Raw genomic sequence first — 12,525 nt, 5'->3', positions numbered from 1 at the left:
GGCCACGATTCGGATGGTGCTTTTTACGTACCACCAGTCCAGGGGTCCTGGCATCTGCCGGGTGCCAGTCATAGGATTGGTTCAATTTTGATTCTGATTTCGATTTCACTTGCCCCAACAGGTCTTCGCAAGCATATATTGGCATATATTGTTATATTTCGGAATGGTCATTTTGCCAGTTTAGCCAATAAAAACACACGCACTATATATTTGGTGTTACTTTGCTTCAGTGTTATTTATTTTTTACATTAATCTTAATCTTATTTCGGCCAGAGTTCTTTCGTCACATATATATATGTGTGTGTATCCTTTTGAGTCTGTGTTTGTCCCCCCTAGCATTGCTTGACAACCGATGCTGGCGTGTTTACGTCCCCATAACTTAGCGGTTCAACAAAAGACACCGATAGAATAAGTACTAGGCTTACAAAGAATAAGTCCTGGGGTCGATTTGCTCGACTAAAGCCGGTGCTCCAACATGGCCACAGTCAAATGACTGAAACAAGTAAAAGAGTAAAAAGAGTGTTTCAACTCTGTGTGTGTAAGGGGAGTGTGTATGTGTTTGCATGTACAAGGGAAGTATGTGAATGCTTGGATGTGTGAACCAGCATCCTTTCAGTAACAAATGATGATCGATGTCACATCTCAAAAGACAACCACTGGATAACATTGGCAAGTGTATTTATTTGATTTACCATCCATATCTATTATATAAAATCCGTTCTGTTTGGTCTGTCTGTCTGTGTGTCTTCTCGGATCTTGGGCATCCTCCATCCGATTGCGCTCGAATTTGATGTGTAGATACCGATGGTATCAGGGCGTATATAAGTCTTGAAAAAATTACAAAAATCGATTCCAGGTGAGAATGCGATCGATAAAGGCGTTTTTGTCCTGCTTTTCTTCTGTCAACCAGTACGTAACTGCACCTTCCACTTTTTGTTGTTTTTGTACTGCTTAAAGGCACGTTTCTTTCCTGCCAAGCTTACTGTTTAAACCATGTTTGTGTTCTCCCAGTCAACAGCCTTATCATTACTGGTACTTTACACTCTTCGGTTGCATATTTGTGTGAATAAAATCGTATTTCTTTGGAATAGAAAAAAGGTCTATCTTTATTTCTTCTTTTGCTGGTGTCTCAAATTTAGGTTAAATCAGTGTTTCTCAAATTTGGTTTAAATGTTTGACAACTCAGCACCATCCATTGGATCGGGGGGCGTTTTGCTCACTTATATATAAAATGCTACTAAGTTGTCATTTTTGATGGCACGGGGGCCAGCCAGTATACAAATATTAGGTAACATGTAACAGAGGAAACTACTCACCTCCCAGATCTGGTCCAACAAATTTCACCGAAGCCAACTCTTCAATGAGTCCTACGAAAGTTGCAGTGACCACTGCTCTGCTCTCCATGAATGTGACTCCTATGACACCGTGGGGGAGGGTGGTGTTGTGGTGGGTTTCATCCGTGGGGTGTAGTTGAGACTGGAAAAGAACAAGGAAAATGCCTGTATGGAGCATGAGAAATATAGAGGTATCATCATCATCATTGTTTAACGTCTGCTTTCCATGCTAGCATGGGTTGGACGATTTGACTGAGGGCTAGCGAACCAGATGGCTGCACCAGACTCCAATCTGATCTGGCAGAGTTTCTACAGCTGGATGCCCTTCCTAATGCCAACCACTCCGAGAGTGTAGTGGGTGCTTTTACGTGCCACCAGCACGAGAGCCAGTCAGGCAGTACTTATCGCTCTTGTGTTTACATAATTTTCACTCGTTGATGTCCCGTACTTGATGTATCATATATTTATTCATTTATATATACATACATATATATATATACATATATATATATATAGTGGTTAGAGCAGCGGACTTGCGGTCAAGGGATCGCAGGTTCAAATCTCAGACCGGGTGATGTGTGTGTTTATGAGCGAAACTCCTAAGCTCCACATGGCTCCATCAGAAGGTAATGGCCACAACTTTCTCTCACTCTTTCCTCCAGCATCTTGCCGCTCACCTGTGATGGATCAGCATCCCGTCCAGGTGGGGAACCATACGCTAAGGAAACAGAGAAGCCGGCCTTATGAGCCAGGCATAGCTCGAGAAGGAACAAATATGATAAATATATATATATATATATATATATATATATATATATATATATATACAGGATGGCCCAAAAGTAGGTTTACAGTTATTCAGCTGTCTCTTTCACATTCATATACTCTTTTACTTGTTTCAGTCATTTGATTGCGGCCATGCTGGAGCACCACCTTTAATCGAGCAACTCGACCCTGGGACTTATTCTTTTGTAAGCCCAGTACTTATTCTATCGTTCTTTTTTGCCAAACCGCTAAGTAACGGGGACATAAACACACCAGCATCGGTTGTCAAGCAATGCTAGGGGGACAAACACAGACACACAAACACACACATGCATATATACATATATACGACGGGCTTCTTTCAGTTTCCGTCTACCAAATCCACTCACAAGGCATTGGTCGGCCCGGGGCTATAGCAGAAGACACTTGCCCAAGATGCCACGCAGTGGAACAGAACCCGGAACCATGTGGTTGGTTAGCAAGTTACTTACCACACAGCCACTCCTATATATATATATATATGTACAGGATGGCCCAAATGTAGGTTTACAGTTATTCCACAATCTCTTTCACATTCATATATTTACAGTTTAGCTCTTAATTATAATCCATTATTCTATGCTAATTTAGATAATTGTAAGAAATTTAACCCTTTAGTGTTAACATTATTCTGCCAAAATTAATCCTTTTTTATCCACATTTTGAACTAATCAGGCATTATCTTGTAGCTATGAGATTCTGATGAGGTAGCTGTTAATTTTTAAAACGATATTGTAGGGTTGGTGTGAGAGACCAGATCTGGCCAGTCTGAACATAAAACAGGTAGAATACTTTTGGCCGGATATGGCCAGTTTAAATGCTAAAGGGGTAAAGTACCTACATGATAACTGTAAACCAATTTTGGGCCACTCTGTATATATTATAGGCGCAGGAGTGGCTGTGTGGTAAGTAGCTTGCTAACCAACCACATGGTTCCAGGTTCAGTCCCACTGCGTGGCATCTTGGGCAAGTGTCTTCTGCTATAGCCCCGGGCTGACCAATGCCTTGTGAGTGGATTTGGTAGACGGAAACTGAAAGAAGCCTGTCATATATATGTATATATATATCATCATCATCATCATCATCATCGTTTAACGTCCGTTCTCCATGCTAGCATGGGTTGGACGGTTCGACCGGGGTTCTGGGAAGCCAGAAGGCTGCACCAGGTTCCAGTCTAATCTGGCAATGTTTCTACAGCTTGATGCCCTTCCTAACGCCAACCACTCCGTGAGTGTAGTGGGTGCTTTTTACGTGCCACCTGCACAGGTGCCAGGCGAGGCTGGCAACGGCCATGGTCAGATTGGTGTATTTTATGTGCCACCGGCACGGAAGCCAGTCGAGGCGGTGCTGGCATCGGCCACGAGTCGGATAGTGCTTTTTACGTACCACCAGACCAGGGATCCTGGCTGGTTATATATATATATATATATATATATATATATATATATATATGTATGTGTGTGTATATGTTTGTCTCCTAGCATTGCTTGATAACTGATGCTGGTGTGTTTACGTCCCCGTCACTTAGCGGTTCGGCAAAAGAGACCGATAGAATAAGTACTGGGCTTACAAAGAATAAGTCCCGGGGTCGATTTGCTCAACTAAAGGCGGTGCTCCAGCATGGCCGCAGTCAAATGACTGAAACAAGTAAAAGAGAATAAAAGAGAATAAAAGAAAAAGAGAGAGAGAGAGAGAAAAGAAAGATAGAGACAGTGACAGATATGTTCACCCATCTGTCTCTCTGTCCATTCACCTATCTGTCTTTCTATCTGTCTGTCTGTCTGTCTGTCTGTCTGTCAGTCTTTCTCTCTCTCTCTCTCTCTCTCAGTATTACTTACAATGAAATATCTGGAGGTATATGAACAATTGCTGAAGCCCCAGGAGATGATGGGGTAACTCGCCGTGGTCCCCACAAACTGGGGGCCTGCTAGCCACCCGGCGCTGGTGTAGGGGGCCGAATGTTGTCGGTAGATGCCAGGCTCGTACAGCTGCAAATGGAAAACAGGGGAGAAAGAAATGGGAGAAGAAACATCATCATCATCATCATCATCAACATTACATTCAACATCACCAGCACTGCCACCACCACAACAACCAACACCACCACCACCACCACCACAACCACAATTACCACCACTACCTATTTCTTTACTACCCACAAGGGGCTAAACACAGAGGGGACAAACACGGACAGACATAGGTATTAAGTCGATTACATCGACCCCAGTGCGTAACTGGTACTTAATTTATTGACCCCGAAAGGATGAAAGGCAAAGTCGACCTCGGCGGAATTTGAACTCACAACGTAACAGCAGATGAAATATTGCTAAGCATTTCGCCCAGCGTGCTAACGTTTCTGCCAGCTCGCCACCTGGTGCTTTTTACGTGCCACCGGCATGGGAACCAGTCAAGAGGCACTGGAATTACCACTACTACTATCACAATCACCACCACCACCACCACCATCATCATCACCACCACTATCACCACTAACTGAAGTCTTGTGAGTGGATTTGATAGATGGAAACTGAAAGAAGCCTGTCATATATCATCATCATCATCATCATCATCATCATGATTTAACACTTGTTGTCCATGCTGGCATGGGTTGGACGGTTTGACCAGGGCTGGCAAGCTGGAAAGCTGCACCAGACTCCAGTCTAATTTGGCATGGTTTTCTAAGACTGGATGCCCTTCCTAATGCCAACCACTCTGAAAGTGTAATGGGTGATTTTACATACTACCGGCACAGGTGCCATTTGTGTGACACCGGTATCTGCCGCAACTGCGATTTTGCTTGGTTTGATGGGTCTTCTTCTGAAGCATGGCATGATGCCAAAGGTCAAGGTTACTTGTTGTTGCTTCCATGGTCACTTTGCCTCCAGGAACCTTTTATGTGTATGCATGTGTGTGTGTGTGTGTGTGTGTGTGTGTGTGCATGTGTGTGTGTGTGTGTGTGTGTGTGTGTGCATGTGTGTGTGTATTTGAAAACATGAATAGAAATGCAATAATAAATCTCTGAGCGAGATGTAAACAGTAACCGCTCGACAACGTAAAGTATACTAGCCATCTCAATAAGGCTAACCACTAAGGGTGGGTGTTACTGTAGCTTGTAGCCCCAGGAGATCATCGTCTCCAGCTGGCTTTAGACACACTTTCTGTGCCCTTATGGTATTTGCAAAGGGAAGTCGTCCCTCCCTCGTAAGCCTAAGTGATACGCACGGACCGCAGTTTCGAGGTATTTGCCTCTTGTCAACGGGCGGTAATCACCGGTTTACGATGAAAAGGAAGACCTGTTTGCAAATACTTAAGTGTTTTTCTAGTAACTTCCGTCACTGATTTTGAAAAACTGTCTGCAAGCAATAATAAATTTCTGAGCGAGATGTAAACAGTAACCGCTCGATAACATAAAGTATACTAGCCATCTCAATATGGCTAACCACTAAGGGTGGGTGTTACTGTAGCTTTTAGCCCCAGGAGATCACCGTCTCCAGCTGGCTTTAGGCACACTTTCTGTGCCCTTATGATATTTGCCGCTCAGAGATTTATTATTGCTTTCAGACAGTTTTTCAAAATCAGTGACAGTAGTTATTGGGAAAAACATTAAATAGATAATTGCAAACAGGTCTCTCTTCATCGAAAACCGTTGATTACCGTACGTTGATAAGAGGCAAATTACCTTGAAACTGCAGTCCGTGCGTATCACTTAGGTTTACGAGAGAGATATGACCTCCCTTTACAAATACCATAAGGGCACAGAAAGTGTGCCTAAAGCCAGCTGGAGACGATGATCTCCTGGGGCTAAAAGCTACAGTAACACTCACCCTTAGTGGTTAGCCATATTGAGATGGCTAGTATACTTTACGTTGAATAGAAATGGCTTTCCTGATAATTTTTCCACTTTAGTAATTAGATGTTAATAAGTTTACAAAAACGGTGATTCTGATAGGAGATTCTCACTTAAAAGTGGTTTTGAAAACTGATATTTAAAGTTTGTTATTCACTGTTTAAATAGAGAGTGTTTAATTGGATACATTGAAACTCCGACGTCTGGCAGCTGACTTGGCAGACACCTATAAAATTATTAACCATCTTACCAACAATAACTCTGAGCACCTTTTCAAGAAGGCTGAGGGTGTCTTGGCATCACTTACCAAGTCCTTTGTGAGCTGCTCTCTGGCTATCTATCTGAGGGATTATATAGCTATGGTGTGGCTTCACCTGGAATTTGCATCACCGGTCTGGAAACCCTATCTTGCCCAGGATATTAATCGTCTGGAAGCCGTTCAGTGACGTGCAACCAAGAGAATACCCTCCATCAGGCATTTGCCATATTCTGAACGCCTTACTTCCCTGGGCATGGACACATTGAAACTCCGACGTCTGGCAGCTGACTTGGCAGACACCCATAAAATTATTAACCATCTTACTAACAATAACTCTGAGCACCTTTTCAAACTCCACCTGTCTAACACCCGTGGACATGTTTACACAGTCAGAAAACAGCACAGCACCCAAGAAAAAAGATAGAAGATAAAAACTGTTGCAGTGAAAATGGTACTTACTGACTTCTGGAGTGTTATGCTTGGGTAGAAGTCTTTGCCGTCTGTTGTGGTGACATGGAGATGAAGCTGTCCAGCCTGAAACAAGGGAGAAGCAGAGGAGGGGAAGTGTTTAGTAATACAACAACAACAACAACAACAACAACGACAATAATGGGAAACCACTCCAACAGTTTGGCAACTAAACCGGTAACTTCGCTAAGCTTACTTAGTGAGGAGGCTGATGTATTGGACATCCTTCGGGATATCATCATCATTTAAGGTCTGTTTTCCATACTGGTATGGATTGGATGGTTTGACTGGGGACTGGCAAGGTTCCAATCTGATCTGGCAGTGTTTCTACAGCTGGATGCCCTTTCTAACGCCAACCACTCCGAGAGTGTAGTGGGTGCTTTTTATGTGCCACTGACACGGGAGCCAGTCAGGTGGCACTGGCATAAGCCATGTTCGGATGGTGCTTTTTAGGTGCCACCGGCACAGGAGCCAGTCAGGTGGCACTGGCATAAGCCATGTTCGGATGGTGCTTTTTAGGTGCCACCGGCACAAGAGCCAGTCAGGTGGCACTGGCATAAGCCATGGTCGGATGGTGCTTTTTAGGTGCCACCGGCACAGGAGCCAGTCAGATGGCACTGGCATAAGCCATGTTCGGATGGTGCTTTTTAGGTGCCACCGGCACAAGAGCCAGTCAGGTGGCACTGGCATAAGCCATGTTCACATGGTGCTGTTTACGTGCCACCAGCACGGGAGCCTGTCAGGGCAGGGGGGCTGATATTGACAAACAAAATGTGACAAAGAGTGGAGGAACCCAAAAGATGCAATGTTATTACCAGTTTAAATATGCCAGTGGCAAGTTCAAACTTCTAAACAAGCCATTCACTGAGTTTTGCAATGGAGAAAATTTCTCAGAGATCTAGGTATACTCTTTTACTTGTTTCAGTCATTTGACTGTGGCCATGCTGGAGCACCGCCTTTAGTCAAGCAAATCGACCCCAAGACGTATTCTTTGTAAGTCTAGTACTTATTTTAACGGTATCTCTTGTTGAACTGCTAGGTTACGGGGTCGTAACCACACCAGCATCGGTTGTCAAGCGATGTTGGGGGGGGGCATACACAGACACACAAATATATACACATACATACATATATATATATATATATATATATATATATATATGACAGGTTTCTTTCAGTTTCCGTCTACCAAATTCACTCACAAGGCTTTGGTCAGTCCGAGGCTATAGTAGAAGACACTTGCCCAAGGTGCCACGCTGTGGGACTGAACCCGGAACCATGTGGCTGGTAAGCAAGCTACTTACCACACAGCCAATCCTACATCCTAATTTATTTTATAAATTAATATAATGATTAGTGCGAGGAGGGGTTTGTTTAAATTAACTTTGGTTGGACTGATAACTGAATAAGATATTAATTTAGTCACCATATTTCTGTTATAATACATCCTCTTTATTTCAATTAATTTTGAAAATAAAGAATTTACAAATATATCTTGGTAATTACTAAAGCGCTTATTGGGACATATATTAAGATGGAAGCTTAATGGGAAATTTATTTTAGATCACCTTAAAAGGGAAAGTTTGTATCCTAGAAGGGTGGTCCAATGTGGATTAGAATCAAAATGGTTAAACATTCACAGGAAAATAAATCATCCACCTTATGTGGTTAGGAAGTAAACCTTTTAACCAGACAGCCATGTGTGTGCCACTGAACACAATATCACACATATATTTCTTTAAACTTATAGACACAGGCATGACTGTGTGGTAAGAAACTTGCTTACCAACTGCATGGTTCCAGGTTCAGTCTCATTGAGTGGCACCTTCAGCAAGTGCCTTCTACAATAGCCATGGGCTGACCAAAACCTTGTGATTGGATTTGGTAAACGGAAAATGAAAGAAGCCCCTCATATATGTGTATATGTATATCTATGTGTGTCTTTATCTCTGTGTTTGTCCCCTTCTACCTATTTCTTTACTACCCACAAGGGGCTAAACACAGAGGGGACACACAAGGACAGACAAACAGATTAAGTTGACTATATCGACCCCAGTGCGTAATTAGTACTTAAATTATCGACCCTGAAAGGATGAAAGGCAAAGTCGACCTCGGCAGAATTTGAACTCAGAACGTAGTGGCAGACGAAATACCTATTTCTTTACTACCCACAAGGGGCTAAACACAGAGAGGACAAACAAGGACAGACAAACGGATTAAGTCGATTATATTGACCCCAGTGCGTAACTAGTACTTAAATTTTTTGGCCCCCGAAAGGATGAAAGGCAAAGTCGACCTCGTCGGAATTTGAACTCAGAACGTAACGGCAGACGAAATACCGCTAAGCATTTTGCCCGGCATGCTAACGACTGTGCCAGATTTCCGTCTTCTACCTCTTAGCAACAAGTGTTAGTGTGTTTACATCCCAGTAAATTAGCAGTTTGGCAAAAAAGAAAAAAGAGACCAATAGAGTTCCAGGCCCCCCCCACAAAAAGTACTTGGGTTAATTGTTTTGACCAAAATTCTTCAACCGAAACAAATTAGAGGAAATAAGGTTCACATGAATATAAATCCCTTACCTTGAGCATCTGTAGGTCTTGTACAGTGAAATCTTCCCCCACCACGTATTTCATAACAAGTTCTGAATGGCTGCTGTTGGCCTCAACTGGTAGTTGAATGAGGGGCAGCTGGTGTGTGGTTGAATTGTCTGTCTCATTGCATACTGACATGTATTCAACGACCCTGGGGAAGCAAAAAGAAAAATATTAGAAAAATATGTCTAAGTAGGACGTGTAGAAATTTAACAATTTGGCATGCACACACACCACCACCTCCACCTATTTCTTTACTACCCACAAGGGGCTAAACACAGAAGGGACAAACAAGGACAGACAAACGGATTAAGTCGATTATATCGACCCCAGTGCGTAAATGGTACTTAATTTATCGACCCCGAAAGGATGAAAGGCAAAGTCGACCTCGGCGGAATTTGAACTCAGAACGTAGCGGCAGACGAAATACCTATTTCTTTACTACCCACAAAGGGCTAAACACAGAGAGGACAAACAAGGACAGACAAACGGATTAAGTCGATTATATCGACCCCAGAGCGTAAATGGCACTTAATTTATCGACCCCGAAAGGATGAAGAGCAAAGTCGACCTCGGTGGAATTTGAACTCAGAACATAGTGGCAGACGAAATACCTATTTCTTTACTACCCACAAGGAGCTAAACACAGAGAGGACAAGCAAGGACAGACAAAGGGATTATGTCAATTATATCGACCCCAGTGCGTAAATGGTACTTAATTTATCGACCGTGAAAAGATGAAGGGCAAAGTCGACCTCGGCGGAATTTGAACTCAGAATGTAGCGGCAGACAAAATACCGCTGAGCTTTTTGTCCGGTGTGCACCACCACCAACATTTAATGCCCTTCCTAATGCCATCCACTCCGAGAGTGTAATGGGTGCTTTTACATGCCACTGGCATGAGGGCCAGTCAGGTGGTACTGGCAACAGCCACACTCAAATGGTGCTTTTTATGTGCCACCAGCATAAGTGCCAGTAAGGCGAAACAGGTAATGATCATGCTCAAATGGTGTTTTTTACGTGCCACCAGCAGGGAAGCTAGTTTGTTACTTTGGCAACGATCACGCTCGGATGGTGCTCTTAGTGCTCCACTAGCATGGATGCCAGTCATCGAATTTGATTTCGATTTCAATCCTCCCTTGGCATCTGTGCCGGTGGCACGCAAAAACCACCATCTGTACATGGTCGATGCCAGTGCCGCCTTGACTGGCTTCTGTGCTGGTGGCATGTAAAAAGCACCAACCATTCGTGGCCGTTGTCAGCCTCCCCTGGCACCTGTGCCAGTGACACATAAAAACCACTCACTACACTCATGGAGTGGTTGGCATTAGGAAGGGCATCCAGCTGTAGAAACACTGCCAGATCAGATTGGGGCCTGGTACAGCCTCCTGGTTCACAGACTCCGGTTGAACCGTCCAACTCATGCTAGCATGGAAAACGGATGTTAAACGATGATGATGATGATACACAATGGGCTTCTTTCAGTTTCCGTCTACCAAATCCTCTCACAAGGCTTTGTTTGGCCCGAGGCTATGTAGAAGACACTTGCCCAAGGTGCCACGCAGTGGGACTGAACCTGGAATCATGTAATTGGGAAGCAAATTTCTTAGCGCTATGCCTATCCACATGGTCCTGGGGTCAATTCATTTGACAGAAAATTTCTTCAAGATAGTGCCCCAGCATGGTCGCAGTCTAACAACTGAAACAAGAAAAAGATCAATGATAGGAAGCCTCACCCTTTTTCAAAGAGCTGGGTTCGAAACTTTAACTGCTGCCACGTAACTTCATGTACAATGGTTACAGGATCTAATCCTGGTAGCTTCACCTGTAAAAGAAAGAAACAAAAATCACATTACCATGTTTTCACTTGCATGTAGTGATTGGTGTTGCTCTTTTTGTTGCTCTTTTTGTTGTTATTACTGTTTTTTGTTGCTGGTTTTGTTGTTTTTGTTATTACTGTTTTTGTTGTTATTAGTGTTTTTTGCCGCTATTTTGTTGCTGTTATTACTGTTTTTTGTTGCTGCTGCTTTTGTTGTTATTACTGTTTTTTGCCGCTATTTTGTTGCTGTTATTACTGTTTTTTGTTGCTGCTGCTTTTGTTGTTATTACTGTTTTTTTACTGCTTTTGTTGTTGTTATTACTGTTTTTTTGCTGCTGTTATTACTGTTTTTTTGCTGCTATTTTGTTGTTGTTATTAGTTTTTTGTTGTTGCTGCTTTTGTTGTTATTACTGTTTTTTTTACTGCTTTTGTTGTTGTTATTACTGTTTTTTTGCTGCTATTTTGTTGTTGTTATTAGTTTTTTGTTGTTGCTGCTTTTGTTGTTATTACTGTTTTTTGCAGCTATTTTGTTGCTGGTTTTGTTGTTATTACTGTTTTTTGTTGCTTTTGTTGTTTTGTCGCTGTTTTTGTTGTTATTACTGTTTTTGTCGTTATTACTGTTTTTGTTGATGTTTATATTGTTATTACTCTTTTTGGTGCTATTTTGTTGCTGGTTTTGTTGTTGTTATTACTGTTTTTGTTGCTGTTTTTTGCTGCTATTTTGTTGCTTGTTTTGTTGTTGTTATTACTGTTTTTGTTGCTGTTTTTGCTGTTATTACTGTTTTTGCTATTTTGTTACAGGTTTTGTTGTTATTACTGTTTTTTGTTGCTGCTATTTTTGTTGTTATTACTGTTTTTGTTGCTGTTTTTGTTGTTATTACTGTTTTTGTTATTACTGTTTTTTGTTGTTGTTACTGTTTTTTGTTGTTGTTGTTGTTTAACACCAAGTGTGTCCTGATCAGACAGACCCATGATGAAAAATGTTCATGCAGTGACCATCCCATCTTTTAATCAGGCATAGTCTACCTAGGACTACATTACCTAATGTACAGTAGTTAATGTCAGCGGCTATAGCTGTTGTAGTAGTTTGTTTAGCCCCAGGTCAGTCCTAATCCAGTAGACCTATGATTAAAGATATTCCAGCTGTGACCATCCTGTCTTTTATTTAGGCATAGTGTATCTAGGACTACACTATCTAATGTATAGTAGTTAGTATTAGTAATAATAGTTGTCGTTGTTTAGCCCTAGGTCAGTTTTCTTCCAATTGACAGATAATCAAAGATGTTCCTGCTGTGACCATCCCATCTTTTATTAAGACATAGTGTATCTAGGACTACAGTATCTAATGTACAGTATAGTAGTTAGTATTAGTAATAATAATTGTCGCTGTTTAGCCCTAGGTC

At 42.2% G+C, this 12,525-nt stretch overlaps 1 protein-coding gene across 1 annotated transcript in view; it reads right to left on the bottom strand.

Annotated features, from left to right (window-relative positions):
• LOC115225080 overlaps positions 1 to 12,525 on the bottom strand; it is a 59,756-nt gene that overhangs the window by 28,504 nt on the left and 18,727 nt on the right. The window contains exons 7-11 of the mRNA XM_029796002.2: positions 11,040 to 11,128; positions 9,292 to 9,454; positions 6,704 to 6,778; positions 3,977 to 4,126; positions 1,317 to 1,476 (exon numbers count right to left, since the gene is read on the bottom strand). Coding sequence (XP_029651862.1) covers positions 1,317 to 1,476; positions 3,977 to 4,126; positions 6,704 to 6,778; positions 9,292 to 9,454; positions 11,040 to 11,128 — 637 coding nt within the window. The remainder of the gene's footprint in view (positions 1 to 1,316; positions 1,477 to 3,976; positions 4,127 to 6,703; positions 6,779 to 9,291; positions 9,455 to 11,039; positions 11,129 to 12,525) is intronic.

The sequence above is a fragment of the Octopus sinensis genome, linkage group LG27 (assembly GCF_006345805.1).
Source record: "Octopus sinensis linkage group LG27, ASM634580v1, whole genome shotgun sequence".
Classification (NCBI taxonomy): Eukaryota; Metazoa; Mollusca; class Cephalopoda; order Octopoda; family Octopodidae; genus Octopus; species Octopus sinensis.
Note: the sequence above shows the minus strand (reverse complement) of the source record. Positions and strands in the feature narration are given on the sequence as shown.